This window comes from Cucurbita moschata, unplaced genomic scaffold, assembly GCF_002738365.1.
Source record: "Cucurbita moschata cultivar Rifu unplaced genomic scaffold, Cmos_1.0 Cmo_Scf00093, whole genome shotgun sequence".
NCBI classification, from domain to species: Eukaryota; Viridiplantae; Streptophyta; class Magnoliopsida; order Cucurbitales; family Cucurbitaceae; genus Cucurbita; species Cucurbita moschata.
Genome location: NW_019268609.1, coordinates 115,686 through 134,472, shown reverse-complemented (window position 1 = coordinate 134,472; position 18,787 = coordinate 115,686). Strand labels below are relative to the sequence as shown.

The following is an 18,787-nucleotide window of genomic DNA, read 5'->3' as shown; positions in this document are numbered from 1 at the left end:
GTTCTCATCAGCCAAAACCCCAACCTCAGACCTCCCTCCATTTTTCAGCACAAAAAGACCTTTCATGGCGCTTCGTAATCTTCTTCTTCTTCTTAAAACTCCTCCTTATCTTCACCTTCGCCTCATGGCTTCATCAACCTCCCTCTTCCCTTCCTCTATTCACCTCCGCTCCCTTACTTCCGCCGCCTCTCGAGCTCCTTCCTTCAGTTTCCTTGAGTTCAGGTTCTACCTCTTTACTCTGCTTTTCGTTGGATAATATGCAGGAATGTTCAGAATGTGTTTCTTTATGTTTTTCTCATGTTTCGGTGTTTACATTTCAAGCTAATGGATTGAGTCTCGTTCTGTTTTGGTATTTTGGGTGTGTTGTGATTTGAGGTGTTAGCTTTGAACTGCATTTTAATGGCCTTAGTAATCAGACGTGCTAATGTGATTATTTTGGCTTTTGGTTTTGGTTTTCTTGAATAATTTTGCGTGGTCAACAATGCTTTTGCTTTATTTTATTTTATTTTATTTGAATTTTTTCTTAATCTTTGTCATTTTAATGGAGCTAGTGGGACGAGATTTCGAGCGAGGAAGATTCCCACTAGCTTGCGGCTGGCACAAAATGTAGTAGTCTCTGCGAAGGCTTCCATGTCATCAAGTGCTGCTACTAAAACATCGCCGGGAAGTGAGAGTTTGAAGGCTTATGGGTCAGAGCAAATTCAGGCAAGTAATTGGGAATTTCATATTCTGAGTCAAATGTTTTTACGTTAGATGTGTTATTGTGTTAACATTTGTTATTGGGTTCATGCAAAAGATGAACATATGCACATGTAACTTCCAATTTATGTTATTTGTTAAGCATCATATTTCGTAAAAGACATTGATCATAGCTATGCTCATCACTCCTCTTCCTTCCTGATTTTTGGAATCTTTTAAAGGACTTTTTGATTAAGCCTTGGGCTTGAATCAACGAGTTAAATTGCAATTTAAATTTATGAATATACTGTTGAAATGTTAACGATAATGGGCACTCATATTAAATCATGTAAATTACATGGGCTTGTAAAAATGTTTGAACTAATCAATAAAAGTTAAGGAGTAGTTCTTACGTATATTATAAATTGTCATAATTTACTTTTATCTTGATATTTTCAATATTTTCCCGATAGTTGAATGACATTTTGAAAATAATTAAAGCATTTCTCTCAATTGTTGTCAAACCTTTTCCACTACAGACATGTTGGCATACCAATGGAAAGTTTACTTCATATCGTAAGTATTTTATAGTGCAGATATTGTGTGGGGTGGAAAAATTAGTTGGACAAATTCAGTTGCAGACTGTTATTGTTTTGTTTTTTTCTTCTTTTTTTTTTATGAGAAACAAAAGTATATATACCAGAAAAAAGAGAAACAACCTAAGATCTTAGGAAGAGGGATTCCTAAGCCTATGGAGAAGGAATCAGACACAAGGCCTCCAATCTAAGGTGTGAAGAAAATATGGGCTATTACGAAAAGATTTGTGGAGGGCACTCAAATTTAAGACTGTATAATGAAGTCTCAGCAATTTACAAAAAAATTTAACTTATTTTCGAATGACCTTGAATTCTCAATTTTTGAAGGAGACAAAGTAAGAGCTCTCATGTGGTTGTCCATAAATATTTGTCTTCATCTTTAAATTTGAGCAAACCATCTTCCACACTCTTAGGACGGACAAGATCAAAACATTCGAAGGTGTATTGCCAACCTTTGAAAGCGTAGAGCAATGAAGGAAGAATTGGTCGATAAATTCTATACCACTCTTGCATATTAGACAATTATCAGGAGATAAGAACAAATGGAAAAAAAGTTGTTTCCAAAGGACCGCTGCCTTTCCATATCATTTTGCTAAGCTGCTGATCCAAATAAGAAATCATAGATGGAAGAATTATGCTCCCCAATTTGACCGAGAAAGACCTAGATGGGTTGGGGATCCAAATAATACCATCTGCTTGCTTTACGTGGAAACATATTTCAAAGTAAGGATGTTAGATTAGGCCATTCTTCCACTGCCTTGCCCAGAAGTTGTCTTCTAAGCTTAAGATCCCAAGCTCAAGGCCAACTAGTTTCTGTGACCCAAAGAGACTTAGAACATAGACTTGCAATAGCATTAGGAAAAGGAAAAGGAAAAGAAATGTGAGACCAGTTATCTTGCCAAAATCTTTTTTTCCTTCAATTCTTGAAGTGAAATTGGAATTTTCCTCGAAAAGTTTTTTTCTTTGATAATGTCCTTCCAAGGGTTGCTACTTGCCTGAATGGGGTCCATTTAGTGTCTGCCTACTGTAATTGCTTATGATAATGCCTTTCCACAAAGACTTGTCCCCATGAAAATATCTCTAAAGTAAAGTCTGCAACCTTGGCCCAAATGTTAAGGTGACTACCACCATCATTGTCGTTTCCTTTCATGAAATGAATGCATGTACATCACACCTCCTATGGTGGTTGCCAAAGCTTCTTGTGAACTTGAAACCTGCCATGGACTTGGATCTACCATATAATAAACATGCCTTAAAGATTCAATCATAAGTCACTTTTCCTTGGTTGTATGTAAACCTCCCTTCAACCCCACCTGCTAAATTGTTAATGAAGGGCTTTTTAGGGTCTCATTTCCTTTATGTCTGAAAAGACAAAAGTTTAGGAAGGTATGGTTCTTTGATAGTATTGCTTGCAATTTTTTGGAATGGGGCGTCAACAATGGCTGCCTCATGCATAGATGTCTCACTGTGATCTTACTAGGACCGATCTTTAGTCTTTGGTTGTTATCTTGGAACCAATGGTTAGAAGGGTCAACTATGTATCAAGACGGAAGCGGAGGTTACATATGGATGGATGAATGTCGAACATCTCACTTGAACGAATTCTCTACCAATATCATGATTCTTTAGAGAGAAGATATCCTTGACCTGCCTATTATGTTGAAGCCAATGCCCAGTAAGTCTAATGATTTAGTGAATACCTAATTTATCAAGGTAAGTCTTTCCCTTTTTGAAATAGGGAGGCGTCTCCAATTTAGTGAGCTTGCTTCAAATGGTATCAGATACCAAAAAGAAAGGATGGAGAACCTTCCCTAGGAAGCAAACCTATGTAGATTTGAGGGAGAGATCCATTGTTGCATGCCAAGAAAGGCTGAACTTTCAATCCCTTCCATGTCAATATTCAGCTTATCAAATGCTGCAGCCTAAAATAGTTGTAGGCTATTTCTTCAGAATTCTGGATGACGCCTGTTACCGTTTGAAAGTACGATCTTTAGACTTCCTCATGCTCTTTAATGGAAACTATTTCTTTAGATTACATGTAATCGTGGCCTTTTATCCATTTTTTTTTTTGGAGTTCACTAAATGTGAAGTTCAATAGAAACTTTGTTCGTTATTTATTTAGTTGTTGTGATGCACACAATAGGAAAGTGTTGCTTATTGAGATGATGGTCTTTGGAGAATATACTTTATTGTGGGGCGTTGAGATGCATGCTTGAAACGCCATGCTTTCCAAAAACATTGATTTTTTTCCCCTTTTTAATTGATATCCAATTTTCTTATTGTATATGATAGAGCATTTAGTTCCCCTGTTTTTATAATGCTTTTTCAGAAACAAACATATGTACTTTAAGATTTTTGAGCTCCCTTTATCAATTTTGTGTTTAGTTTTGCATGCTCAAAAGACATTTAAAGTTGATTGATCATCAAACTTAAGTGTTTCAATATTTCAGGGTTTTAACCTAAGAGATAGTCTGTACCTAACTTAAGTCCCTTGATTTGAATCACATTGACTTGTAGAGTTTAGTATTAGTGTGCTAGGAGTTTGCATAACCAATGGGTTCTTAGGCCAATTCACAATGGTTCTCAGCAATAGGGTTTGTTCTAAAGAAGGCTTTGCCACAACACATTTAAGTGAAAGGATATTTCAAAAAGATGTATTTAACACCTCCACTGTCAGATAGCATTGAAAGCTAAAATTCTACGACCATTGCTGGAATTTTGAACCAACAGATCGGTTGAAATTTCCTCTTCCGTTAGCCAACCATTGGGTTGAATGTTGTAAGGATAAAAACTCTTGGATTTGTTTCCTGGTTAAGTGTTTGTGGTGCATACTTCCTGATTCTGATCTTGGTTCTTGCTGGTTGCTTGAAATTTTTAGGTACTGGAAGGCTTAGATCCTGTAAGAAAGAGGCCTGGAATGTATATTGGGAGCACAGGACCTCGTGGACTGCATCATTTGGTATTTGACTTTTCTAATTCTAACATGGAGAAAATCCACCCCCCAACAGAGAATGGTAAAAGTTTGATGAGATGTCTTTATTGATCTTGGCAGGTCTATGAAATATTGGATAACGCTGTTGATGAGGCTCAAGCTGGTTTTGCCTCAAAGATAGATGTTGTCTTGCATGCAGATAATTCTGTGAGCATCACTGACAATGGACGTGGGGTATGATTTATCATTTTATCTCAATTCTTTTCAGCTTGACAGCATAAAGCTCAGATTACTGCATTCAATTCATATTCCTATTAACTTGAACAGTGTTCTTCAAATTGTAATCATTATAATAGGTGTTTAACATTTTTCTTAAATTTTGATTTAGTTTATTCACAATCTTGATACTCAAAATTGTATGATTTGTTTCACTATAATCTTTTTCTAGTTGGCAGGATTACTTTTTTTATTTTTTTATGAGAAACATACTATCATTTCAGTGATATAATAAATTAATAGAAAAAGAGAGGAAAATCACTTCCAAGCCAATCAATGCTACAAAAAGAAGAGGAATTTTTTAATAAGGTTTTACTGAATGCATATCTGTAGAAGGAAATGTTTTTTTTTTTTTAATAATTATAATAATTTAGAAATTTAACTTTTGGCCTCATGCAGAATGTGCTATTAAGATTGAAATGCTGCTGTTGGACGAATGTTTTCAAGTTAATAATATGTAACTGTTGTGAACATTGTAGTTACTTTTTCCTGTGTAAACTTTTGAATTATATGTTTCAGATCCCTACTGATTTGCATCCTGCTACGAAGAAATCTTCCTTGGAGACTGTGTTGACGGTATTGCTTCATGAACAACATCTTGCTCGAGTTACCATGGAATAGTTTTTTCTTGCATGTATTAATTATGTATTCTTGGAACAATAAAAGGTGGAATATTGTCCTATGATCCATACAACTTAAAATTTATAAGTAGTTTGCTGGGTAAAAAGCATGAGAAAAGGGAGCAGAGTAATTTTGTGCATACTTCATGTTTGATTTGCAATTAGCATTTCTTTTTTCTAAAACAACAGTGAACTATCGGCCCTAAAATGTTACTGAATGATAATTCTTTTAATAATAAAATACCAAGTAACGAACTGAAACAGCACCTTAATTTTGAAAATGATTTTAGGGTTTTCATTTGAATAGAATCCAAGTTTTCGTCAAAAAATATTCAAAAGGATTCAAATTTGAAGGTTATTGTAATCATATATGTTTATGAATTTAGATGGTTTTGTTTTCATAGGAAACGACTTGTATATTTTATATATAAAAGAATAGAAAAAAAGGAGATGCTATCCCCACACACCATGGAGATTACACAAGGATTCCTAATTGGGATAAACTTCTACAAAATCGTAGTTACAAAAATCGTTATAAAGAGAGCACCATAATAAAAGTGCTCCCTCACATACTTCATATAGTTTTAATATTCAACTTTGTTTATGGTGCTTTCAAATACCCATACAAAAAGAAATCTTTCAATAATCGTTGTTTGGATCATGACCCTGTTCCTTTTCTACTTTGCAATCTGATTTTATTTTTGCATTCTGTGGCTGTACTGCTGCCATGGCAGTTAACCAGGTTTTAATGAAGTTGTTATTTCTAACAAGAACTGTGAGCACAGCAATATTTCCTTTGTAATCCTACCAAGGTGGCGAGACTGATCTGCTATTGAATTGTACAGGTATTACATGCAGGTGGCAAGTTTGGTGGTTCCAGCAGTGGCTACAGTGTCTCAGGTGGACTACATGGCGTGGGTCTGTCCGTGGTTAATGCCTTGTCTGAGGTTTGTCTGTAATCCATTTTATAGAGTTTTGTCTGAAATTAAACTCTTGGATGCATGGTTAAACTATAACTTGTAGTTTCTCCTTTCTATATTCATCGGTATAAAACCGGCAGCTTCAATCTCCTTTTACTGGTGAGACAACAATGAACAAACAAATAACTTGAAATAATCTGTGCATAAAACTCATGTCACCATTGGTGCCTGAACAGATAGAAATTGAAGGGTGGTTGAGAGTTTCGACTTCCTGTTAATAGTTACTTTAAAATGACAAATTTTTACTTGCTTTGCAGTCGTTGGAAGTTTGTATTTGGCGTGATGGGAAGGAGTTCCACCAAAAGTATTCTCGTGGAAAGCCGGCAACCACTCTAACATGCCATGTTCCTTCAAATGAGTTGAAAGATCATCAAGGAACTCGCATCAGATTTTGGCCCGACAAAGAAGGTTTTACTTGACCATCATGGTCTGAAATATTTCTGTTGTTATTATGTTAATTTATATTTTTCTTTTGGTTAGCGTTTAACAATGTTGATTTAATTTTCAATTATTTACCAAGCATAAGAACTTTTCTTGTTGGTCTTTCTTTCCACTTTAATTCACGTGTTCCTTCTAATTTTATCCAGTCTTTACTACTGTAATACAATTTGACTACAACACAATATCTGGACGAATTAGGGAGCTAGCTTTTCTAAACCCCAAGGTACTTTTTGTATTTTTTTTTGTTTTTATTTATATAAAATGATGCCTTCCTTGATACTAGTCAGCCTTTTCCGTTTTCTGGAAAATCATCGACCAAGCATATGTGGCAGGAGATAGCTTATTGGTTTCTATTACATGTTGGAAGCCTCTGAAACAATGTATGACTTACCACCCCTGTGATATGAACCCTTGCAGTTGACTATAACCCTTACAAAGGAAGATGATGATGTGGAGAAGAACCAATACAATGAATACTGCTATGCTGGTGGCTTGGTTGAATATGTGGCATGGTTGAACAGTGATAAAGTATATCATCTTATTGTTCTTCCCTTTGTCTTCTTATTTTTATTTTTTTAATTTCTTCTTCAGTTCTTGTCACAGGTCTTCCCTAATTTTCATTTCATGTTTCATACACTATACATTATAAAGCTAACTATAATCACTGCTAATGCTCATTTTCGTTTCTCCAGAAACCACTTCATGATGTATTTGGTTTCAGAAAAGAAACGGATGGAGTAGCCATTGATATTGCACTTCAATGGTATGTCATTTAATCTTGGTGTTCTCTGGATTTTCTCAAATCTTCTATTATTTTGTGTGAACAATGAGAATCCGCGAAACTATTACTCTCAACGCCGGATTGATTGAAAATCTCCATACTAGAAATATGTTAATTTTTTTTTTCAACTGTTGTGATTTGATTCTTACCTGGTTATTGGACTGTCAGGGCTTTGCAAAGTCAGAATTGTGAATTTTGATTGCCAGTCATAGCATGAGATGATAAGAATCATAGGGCAACTAACACTTATTTGGCAAGAATCTTAATATTGTCTGCCTTGTTGATTGTTTACTAGGTGTGCAGATGCATATTCAGACACAATTCTGGGATATGCTAATAGCATACGGACTATTGATGGTGGCACCCATATAGATGGGATGAAGGCTTCATTGACGAGAACACTAAATAATCTTGGAAAGAGATCAAAGATTATTAAGGTGGTATTGTTTCCAGAGTTTTATCTAGTTCATAATGTGTTTGTACGTGCATTGCTCATTTACATGGTCAGAGATTTGAATATAACCTTTGCTCGATAATGGCATATTTTGCATTAACTTTATGGCTGCTTCATGTTCTGGATTCTTGTGGTCAAATACGAAGATGGAGTAAATTACTTTTCTGCTTTATTCAGAAAAATCTTCTTCTTTTCCTTGCTCTCTCCTTCCTACTTCCTACCAAATGCCCAAACCCCCCATTCCTAGGTATCATAAAAATGGAAAATAAAAGGTAATTAAATTATCTTTCTAATAACCTTAGGGTCCTTCCATAACCAGGCTTCTTTTTGTGTCAATTGGGTTTTGTTCTGGTAACGTCCCAATTGTCTTCAAGATGGAACTCTCTCCTCTGCCCCTTTCTTTTGTAGCTTCATACATGGTAAAACTGTGTTTCTCATAAAAAAAAAGAGTTGTGGTCTATATGGTCATGCAGAACAGAAACTTGATGTGATATTTCTAAACAGGGTTAAATATTTTTATTATATGCCTCTATGAGTCCTTAAACCAGAATTTACTTTGCAATCTCATGCAAAATTTGTTTGTGGTCATGGAAATCTTATATTTAAAATCCAGAAGAGGAATCCTAGTTCTATTTTCGTGCTCCAAAAATCTTGGAGACTTCTTTTTGTGGCAATTATGGTCATCATTAGAAAGAAAATGCTGAAATGCTGAGGACTAATCTCTATCATCCTTTAGCGCAAGTGAAACGAAGGAAGCCATATATTTTTCTGATAGGAAGGAGGATAGGCCAGTGTAGATCATATTAGCTTCCATGTTACTTTTGGGCTGCTACCTCTAATTATTATGGGAATTATTATTATTATTATTATTATTATTATTATTTTGGTTCTAACCAACTATATGGTCTAGGGTGAATATATTTAATCTTCCTCGTTTTGTAGCTTTTTTGGCATTAATTGATTATTTTCAAATGCACACACACCCTCATTCTCTTGTCATGTGAGGTGCGACAAGAATATTTGATTTTCGTATAGTTCAACTAAAGAATTATTAATAGAAGGAAATAAACTAAACACAATTATGTATTTCTTCCAGGACAAGGATATCAGCTTAAGTGGTGAACATGTTAGGGAGGGATTAACCTGTGTTGTCTCTGTGAGGGTCCAAAATCCAGAGTTTGAAGGACAGACTAAGGTACCCTTCCAAAATTAATTTTAATTTTGATCTCTGGGCCAGTTTATACTGCTATTATCTTATGCTTTCTCCTCTATAATGTGTGTCTTACTTTTTTGTCTATTCCTAAAAGACAAGGTTGGGAAATCCTGAAGTGCGAAAAGTAGTTGAGCAATCTATACAGGAGTACCTAACTGAATACCTGGAGTTGCACCCTGATGTCCTTGATTTAATCCTTTCAAAATCTTTAAATGCTCTCAAGGTGATTTTCTGTAAGACAACGAAGTTGTATGCATGATTCATTCCTTTCAGAAGTGCTCTAATTGTGGGATTCCATTTTGTAATTCCTCTTAACTTGAAGTAATTATTTTCTTCTATTATTCTTATTTTCAGGCTGCTCTGGCTGCTAAGAGGGCAAGGGAGCTTGTGAGACAAAAAAGTGTCTTGCGTTCATCATCACTTCCCGGCAAACTAGCTGATTGCTCATCAACTGATCCTGAGGACTCAGGTATTAAGCTTACGCTTGGATGGAAATAGAGAAACAAGTTTCCATTGATGTAATATTTTCTATAAGAATTCCATTGATATGGATGGAATTTCCAGTTTCATCTAGGCTTTATAGCATGGAGATTACTTAATAGTATTTTACTGGTTTTAGTCTAGTCAAATATTGTCTAAAGTCAATTGGTTTACTGCCCAACTTTTCCAGTTATTTGTAACATAGCAACTCTCCCAGTGAGACTTCACCATAGTTAGGGGCCATTAGGCACCCTCACCAACCCACTCTGAAATTTAGATGGTTATAATATAACATATCTAAATATTCATTCTATATATATATCTGAAGTCTCGTGTTCCATTCTCTCGGGAAAAAAGCATCTTCAGTGTAGGTACTTAATCATACTTTGAGTATCCAATATCGCCATGGTTGGCCTAATGGTCATTTAGTATCAAGGTAAAAATAGATGGTTTAAAGAGAATGAGTTTAGGCTATGGCGGTTACTTGGGATTTAATATTCTATGAATTTTCTTGATAACAAATGTTGTCGGTCAAATGTTGTTCCTAAGTTGAGTATGCAAGTTGACCTTAATACTCAAAAATATTAAAAAAAAAAAAAAGAAAAAGAAAAAAGCAGTTGTCGAACTTGTCATATACTAAAAAATATTGAAAATTTTCTTGGAAATGTTCGCATTATGAGTGCATTTTATTCTTTTTTCCTTTTTTTGAGAAATATATTTTTCTTTAATCTCATTTTTCCTCTGCCGCAGAAATTTTCATTGTTGAGGGAGACTCTGCAGGTGGAAGTGCAAAACAGGGCCGTGATAGGCGCTTCCAGGTATCCTCTGATTGCTAATGATTGGTTTGCTTTGTAAATCCCAAATATTAGGATAGTTTCTTCTTCTTTCTTTCTTTCTTTCTTTCTTCTTCTTTTTTTTTTTTCCTTTTTTTCAAAATAATGTGAAAAGAATTGATTTTAAATGAGGAAGGCCTAAAAACGGAGCACTCAAGTTCTCTTTCCCGAGGATCTATAATATCACAACTTCTAAAGAGAGTTGGTTTATCAATGTTGGTCTGAATCCTCCAGCAATTGGGTTTTCCTATTAGAAGAAATTTGACTGATGAGGAAGCTCTGGAATAGTTGTCTTTATAAAATGTGTTGGTCTCTCCAAAATGATGGTTAAGATTCTAAATCAATTAGAAGAAATTTGTCCTTATCAATTAAGCCGTCCAAAAGTTAAGATTCTAAATCATGGTCTCTCGAAAATGATGGTTGCTTCATGGTGTACTCCTTAATTCCTGTGTTGAAACATGGCCCTTTATCGATTGAGATGACTAAGGCCATCTTGAAAGCTAAGGTGTCAAAGAAGGTGAAGATTTTATTGTGGGTTTTTGTCCAAAGAAAAATTAATGCCAGGGGATCTGCTTCAAAGGAGGTGGCTGAATTATTATAGGAGTTAGTATGCGACATTAATGAGTTATAGGAGTCAATTAGACTTCTCCATTTGGTGTTCTTTCTCTAGATCTTTTTGTATAATGATCTTGTTCATATTGCAGCCATGTGGGAGTCTTTTTTGTTACCCTTTCGCTACGTGGGAATTGTTAGGAACCGGGAGAGAAAACTGGAAAGATCAGATAAATTGGAAGAAATCTCACTTTCTATTGAAGAATGAAATTCGCCACTATATAGTCTGGTATGACTAAATCAAATCTAATTCAAATAACTAGATCAAATCTAATTCAAATAACTAGATCAAATCTAATTCAAATAACTAGATCAAATCTAATCCAAATAACTAGATCAAATCTAATCCTAACAATTCCTCCCTTAAATTGAACACGAATAGTAATCCGTTTATATCTAATGTTTTCTAACAAACTTCCACCCTCAGGTAACTTCAACAATTCCCATGTGTCATTTCTGTTTATTGCGATCCATGACTTGCCTCCATTTCTCACTCTTCAATGCGTCTTCAAAGTTTACAGGTTCAGTAGTGGTAAACATGGCCGAGTGAGCTTCATCATCTTCTTTACAAAAAAAACTTCTCCTATTGCATAGTCTCTCATCCGGATTGCTTCATCATCATCTTCACAAAAATCTTCTCCTATTGCATAGTCTCTCATCCAGACTGGTGATCTCTTATTCCTCGCCTTATTCGAGCTAGGAGAGCTTGCTTCACAGCCAAAGAGCCAGAGGAAATATTTTCCTCTGTAGTATTTTCATCTGCCGCTTCTATATCATTATTTTCATCTCGCTTTTGACTAATGAAAATAATAGAGTCTGTAAGCTTTTGACTCTTCACTAGCTCCCAGCAAAACATAACTCAAACTCTTATCATCTAGCTTAGTTCTCCGAGCTGCCTCCTCTTTTGTCTCTGAATCAACTCGAGCTCACAATATTGTTCTTCTTCCTTTCGCTGCAGCTCCAGAACTAATCGTCGCTGAGCTTTTTCTACCCTTCTCCTATTCTCTTCCACCATTTTATCTTGCTCTTCTCTCTCTTTCCGTGCTTGTTCTTCTTTTTGTCTTGTAGCAGTAAGAGCGGCTTCTTTCTCTTTCTCAAGCTGCACATCAACATCATCAAACAACTTCTTGCGACCTTCCTTTATTCGTCTCTGTATTTCTAATTTAGTCTCTTCGGAGTTTAGCCTTTCTTCAACATTCTTCTGAATTAGTTCTTCCATCCTCCTAGCTGCTCTTCTTCTAACTTCTTCAACTCTGCTTCATGCCTTTTCTTCTCTTCTTCCTCTTTCTTAAGCTTCTGTTTGCGTCGGTGGCTGAGGGAACTTGAACGGCTACTTCTCCTGGAACGGGTAGTGGAATGATAGGGAGAAGGACTTGGGTCCCTTCTACTTCTCCGATTATGGTGATAGGAATTGGAGCGATGAGTGTACGACAAAGACCTTGAACCACTTCTCCCCATAAGTTTCAATTGAGTTTGAACGACTGCTACAGGTTGAGATATAGCATGCAGTACGAACATTCGATTCAAAGACATCTTTGTCTCCATGATTAAGCCTCTCTTAAGATGAAACACCTTGCATGTTCCATTTTGAAATAAAATGCTAATCCCCTTTGCTTGCAATTTCCCAATACTCAGCATATTGTTCTTCAGCTCTGGCACATAGAACACTCCTGTGATTATCAGTATGATTCCATTCACTTGCAGCTGTACATTACCTTTTCCCGTTACCTCCATGCTTGAGTTGTTGTCCAGCTTCACTGAATCTCTTAAACTTCCATCAAAATCTGGAAAATATTCCTTCTTCCCACACATATGATTGCTACATCCCGAGTCAAGGAACCACATATCTTCTCTATTGGCCTTATTCATATTCACGTAAGCCATCAGCGGCATCTCTTCTTGAGTCTCTGCATAGTTTGTCTCTCTCCTTGCTCTGACATTCCCATTGAAAATGTCCTAGCTTGTGACAATTATAGCACTCCACTGTGGCCTTGTTGAAGGTTTGTCTGCCTCGTCTGGTATTGCTTTGACATTCCCATTGAAAATGTCCTAGCTTGTGACAGTTATAGCACTCCACTGTGACCTTGTTGAAGGTTTGTCTGCCTCGTCCCCTTCCTCTACCTCCAAAGCTTCCACGACTTTGACTCCTTCCTCCAGCAGACTGCACAAATGGACTCTCCATCGACATACTTTTATTATGACACACATTAAAGACTGCAGCTTCTTGCTTTAACTAGTTCAGGGCATAGCTCTGATACCACATTGTTAGGAACAGGGAGAGAAAACTGGAAAGATCAGATAAATTGGAAGAAATCTCACTTTCTATTGAAGAATGAAATTCACTATTATATAGGAGAATCAAATTTGATATGACTAAATCTAGTATGACTAAATCAAATCTAATTCAAATAACTAGATCAAATCTAATCCTAACAAGAATATCTCATTTTCCCTTTTGTATAATCTTCTCGGCCATATGTATTCTTTTGTTTCTTATTAAAAAAGTTAAAAACTAATAATTTGACCTATGGTTTTCTTTCCATATCCTAATTTGTTGTGAGTGGTTTAGATTTTGAATGGGTCTGAATTCGAAGTTTTTGATAATATAGGAAGAAAGAAAATAGAAGGAAAAAAAATTTGATAATTTTATTTTTGTGCCTTTTCTCTTCATGATAATTGGTTGATCAACTACACCTCTGAGGACAAAGTACTTTTTGGGGCGGTGTAAGGTTTATGTGAGATTCCACATCGGTTGGAGAGAACAAAGCATTCTTTATAAAGCTGTAGAAACCTCTTCTTAGCATATGCGTTTTAAAAACTTTGGGGGGAAACTCGAAAGGGAAAGTCCAAAGAGGATAATATCTGCTTGCGGTGGGCCTGGGCCGTTACCGTTTATTAGTGGGAAAATATTAGAGTTGTTATTAGGATACTAAAAGAGCATACTCAAAAAGTAGCTACGCATACAATAGGGTGAAGGGGTTTAAGGAACCCAATTATGTTGTTTTATTTTTAATATTCTTGACAATTCTGCATGTCCTAACCTACATGTGATGTAATATTCTTAAAAAAGGGATACATATGATTTTTATACCGTATATATTGTCCTTTTCCTTTTTATAATACTCCAGTCCTTTAGTCACTTCAGTTTATTCATTTTTAATCAGCGAAATCAGGTTTATCGTACAATCTATAGTCAAGTACTTGCATGCATAATAATACAAAAATGAATGTACTTGCATGGTATCCTTAATTTGTTATAAATGCTCAATGCAGGCTATTCTCCCTTTGAGGGGAAAAATCTTAAACATTGAGAGGAAAGACGAGGCTGCAATGTACAAAAATGAAGAGATTCAGAATTTAATTCTTGCTCTTGGACTTGGAGTCAAGGTTTATAATATTTTTTGTCCTTAAATTGTTTAAAATTATTACTTTTTCCTTAGATTTTGCATTTACTTTTGGCGTCAGGGGGAAGATTTTAAAAAGGAGGCTCTTCGTTATCATAAAATAATCATATTGACGGATGCTGATGTAGATGGTGCTCATATCCGAACTCTGCTCTTAACATTTTTCTTTAGATATCAGGTACAGTAATTGTCACTATGATTTATTGCTAGGGACATGTAAGATGCAAAGCAAACTTGAAATGCACAATTTAATGGAACGAAAACGAATTTGATGTTTTGTTCTTGATCACAGAAAGCTTTGTTTGACCAAGGTTGCATTTATATTGGAGTTCCACCTCTTTACAAGGTTCGCTTTCCCTCTTGATGGGTCAGAGATGCAGAATCATGCTTAGTTTTAGTTCTTTTTGTGGTTAATTTCTTTGCCTTGTTCTTTTTTTTTTTTTTTTTTTTTTTTTTTGGAAATCACCAGGTTGAGAGGGGGAAGCAAGCGTACTATTGCTATGATGACAAGGAGCTAAAAAGGCTTCAAAGTTCCTTCCCTTCAAATGCATCATATAATATTCAGAGGTTCAAAGGTATTCAAAGTAGTATTGATTCCACCTCATTGATGTCTTTGATGGATCCGTTGCCTCTTTACATGATATCATACATACCATTTGGTGGCTTTTAATCCTTGTTTTGTGTTGAGTTATGCTAATGTTTGAGGGTGCTTTAGGCATCTCACACTTAAAATCACCATGGTTGGGTGTAAGAATAAAGATACATAAAATCACCATGGTTTGGTGTAAGAATAAAGATGCTTTCTGTAACCACCCAAGCCCACCGCTAGCAGATATTGTCCTCTTTGACTTTCCCTTTAGGGCTTCCCCTCAAGATTTTTAAAACGCGTCTGTTAACGAGAGGTTTCCACTCCCTTATAAAGAATGTTTTGTTCTCCTCCCAAACTGACGTAGGATCTCACGCTCTTGGTAAAAGTTAAAAGTAAAGCACTGCTTTTGGCCCAAGTGCTTGGTTGAAAGCATTTCAAAAGGTACTTGAGAGAGTAGATCTAGACACCAAAGTCATTTGTAAGTACTTCAAGTGAGATACATTTGCTGACCTTATTTATTTTAAAAGCACTCCCATATATTCTCTACGAGGACTTATCTTCCCATTGTGCAAAATGTATAAATAATATAGTTACAATAAGTGGTGTTAATGCTTGGACCAAATGGACTTATCTTCCACTACGCTGGCTGTTTTGTTTATTTGTTCTTTTTAAAAAAAAAAAGATTGGGAAATTTGGAAGAGAGAAAATGAAAATGTAACAGCTCAAGCTCACCGCTAGTAGATATTGTCCTTTTTGGACTTTCCTTTTCAGGATTTTAAAGGTTTCCACACCCTTATAAAAAATGTTTCGTTTTCCTCCCCAACCGATGTGGAATCTCACAATCCACCTCCTTTCGAGGCTCAACGTTCTCACAAGTACTCGTTTACTTCTCCAATTGATGTGGGACCCCCACCCTTTGGGGCCCAGCGTCCTTGTTGGCACACTGTCTCATGTCTACTCCCCTTCGGGGTTCAGCCTCCTCGTTGGCACATGGTCCATTGTCTGGCTCTAATACCATTTATAACAGCCCAAGCCTACTGCTAGCAGATATTGTCCTCTTTGGCTTTCACTTTCGGGGCCCAGTGTCGTAGCAGACACGTTTTATAACCTTGAGGGGTAGTCCGAAAGGAAAAGCCCAAAGAGGACAATATCTGTTAGCGGTGGGCTTGGGCTGTTATAGTAGGGAGGTGAGGAACCCCTAAGCCAAAACGGGAGGGATCAAACAAAATGCCTCCAATCTAAAGAGTGGACAAGAGGGAAAGGGATGTTACAAAAGGAATTTTGTAAGGCGCTCCAATTTTAAGGCCGTGTAAAACTGATCTAGCTGTTTTTTTACTTCACATTTTGTGATGGAAGGTTATATTTTCCTATAATGAAATAATGTTAATACTAATAAGCTGTTGTTATATAATAGTAAGTTAGTACACCCTCTAAAGTTCCCATGTTAGTATGCTTTTAAAATATTCAGGTTTTGTAAGTACGCTAAATATTCTTCCACTTCAGGTTTGGGAGAGATGATGCCTGCCCAACTATGGGAAACAACAATGGACCCAGAACAAAGGATGCTGAAGCAGTTGGCAATTGAGGATGCAGCAGAAGCAAATGTCGTATTTTCATCTCTTATGGGTGCCCGAGTAAGTAGCTCATACCCACACAACTGCTTAACTTCAATCCAGTTCAGCAGTAGGCACCATTTGCATCAATTTGGTATTTTCTTACACGTTAAAAGTTGCTCAATTGACAAATAAGGCACCATATCAACAGAAGTATATTAGATACTGGTCAATCCATTTAAACTCGAGAAGATTAGCATCGATTTCTTTTACTTAACAAAGCCTCCATAGTTTTTTTTTTGCCTTTAACATCGTATTTGTCTGTTGTCCATGCCCATCGGTTATTCGCTAGGTTTAGGTGAAAAGTGTAACAGCCCAAGCCCACCGCTAGCAAGGTTTTTAAAACGCGTCAGCTAGGTTCCATACGCTTATAAAGAATGCTTTGTTCTCCTCCCTAACTGATGTGGGATCTCACAATCCACCCCAGGGCGCAGTGTCTTCACTAGCACTTGTTACCTTTTCCAATCGATGTGGGACCCCTCAATGCACCCCTCTTTGGGGCCCAGCGTCCTTGTTAGCACACTGCCTCATGTCCACCCCTCTTCGGGGCTTTGCCTCTTCGCTGACACATGGCCCGGTATCTGGCTTTGATACCATTTGTAACAGTCCAAGCCCATCGCTAGCAAATATTGTCCTCTTTGGACTTTTTCTTTCGGGCTTCCCCTTAAGGCTTTGGAAACGCGTCTGCTTGGGAGAGATTTTTACACCCTTATAAAGAATGCTTCGTTCTCCTCCCCAACCGATGTAGGGTCTCATAGTCCTACATAGTTATGGAACACAACAAATTGCATTAAAAACACCTAACAACTACTAATTAAATTCAATGATATTGCTCTATCATTATCTATCTTGACTTCCATGAGTTTAGTTTAAAAGTATTTATTATGAATTTCCGCATATGTGATTAATGCATGCATGAGTGACGTCACTAATTTGTCTAAGCAAACTAGGGCCCTTACAAAAAGGGTAGGCTTTTCCTTTTTCCTTTTTCCTCTTGAAGCATAAAATTTACCTGGCGTAGTATCTCCACAAGTCGAAAAAAATCTATGTTCTGATCAGTGAATTTATATAGTTTGTTTTTTTTTTTTTTTTTTCAGGTGGATTTCCGAAAGGAACTTATTCAGAAATCTGCAAATATGATCGATCTCGGGCATCTAGACATATAAGTATATGTTATTAGCTTCTAATCCAAGAAGGGTAGGAACAGGATGGTCAGCTTTGGAACTTGCTTGGTTGAAGTATTTATCTCATTGGCATTCATCATCGTCGTCGATGGTGTTCGGCAGACGAACATAGCTTTGAATCAGGCCCACACCATGGGAGTGCTGTGCTCATTGGTCTGTATAGAAGGAGAAAAATTTAGGGGACTCCAGGGTGGTACAGTTGAGATGTCATTTTGATGCATGAAATGTTGTTGGAGCAAGTTTTGGATGTTTCTGGCTTGGCTCCATTCTGCGTTTCTCCTTTTTGCCCCATCCTGATGTTGTATAATTTTACACATATTTAGACAACTTAGACGACCCTGTTTTCTCATTGGCTATCTAAGATCGATCGAAGCTTGGTTTGAAGTATCGAATTGTACCACTCGACTTATAGGAGTTTATCTTAACTCATAAGAGTTTGTTCGGGGTTCTTGGACTATCTAACCAGTCAATTATTGTCTTTGTAGTCCGTGCACTCCTTGCGTGATCTCTGCATAAGTTTGAAGTGTACTCTAAAAAATCTAGGGTTTAGGATTCCTAAGACATATATGAACCATGTCTCGAAGTGTACTCATCAATCTAGGCAAATCTTTTATTGCGACTACTCGACAATCTCTCTAATAGACTCCACCACACTTTCTATCAAGCGTTAACTAAATACATACAAAATTTAAATAAATTAAATCCCGATAAACTAAAATTGAGTCTAAATGGTTTTTGAACAAAAATTTAGAACATAAGTATTATGATGAGGTTGCTTATTAGTTCCCATCGCTTTGAAATTTTTCATCTATTTTCTCGGAGATAGAACGCGGGGATTCCTCACCCCAAAATTTGTGGGGATCGAGTTCCCATTGTCAATTTTTCTCAATTTGTTATTCTTTTAATAAAATAGTTATTAAGTTTTCATTTTTAGTATAATTTTTATTTAAAAAATGGTAAAAAAAATATAATAAATTAATATATTTTATAAGAAAAACGTGTATATATATATATATATCTAAAATGTTCTATCAATATAATTTTTAAAAATTTAATCAGTAGGAATTCCCTCTTCGTTTGGGTGGGTCCCGCAGTACGCTA

The 18,787-nt window shown here is 36.3% G+C and overlaps 1 protein-coding gene across 1 annotated transcript; it reads left to right on the top strand.

Moving 5' to 3' along the window:
• Positions 1 to 18,143, top strand: LOC111439391 (DNA gyrase subunit B, chloroplastic/mitochondrial-like). Its single transcript, XM_023077083.1, has 21 exons — positions 1 to 222; positions 552 to 705; positions 4,153 to 4,233; positions 4,327 to 4,440; positions 5,002 to 5,058; positions 5,948 to 6,049; positions 6,340 to 6,490; positions 6,670 to 6,746; positions 6,941 to 7,051; positions 7,216 to 7,286; positions 7,600 to 7,741; positions 8,855 to 8,953; positions 9,066 to 9,194; positions 9,326 to 9,440; positions 10,202 to 10,269; positions 14,170 to 14,283; positions 14,362 to 14,478; positions 14,593 to 14,646; positions 14,770 to 14,875; positions 16,393 to 16,523; positions 17,600 to 18,143. The coding sequence occupies exons 1-21, from the start codon at positions 65 to 67 to the stop codon at positions 17,666 to 17,668; spliced, it is 2,220 nt and encodes a 739-aa protein (XP_022932851.1). The 5' UTR covers positions 1 to 64; the 3' UTR covers positions 17,669 to 18,143.
• The last annotated feature ends 644 nt before the right edge of the window (positions 18,144 to 18,787 follow it).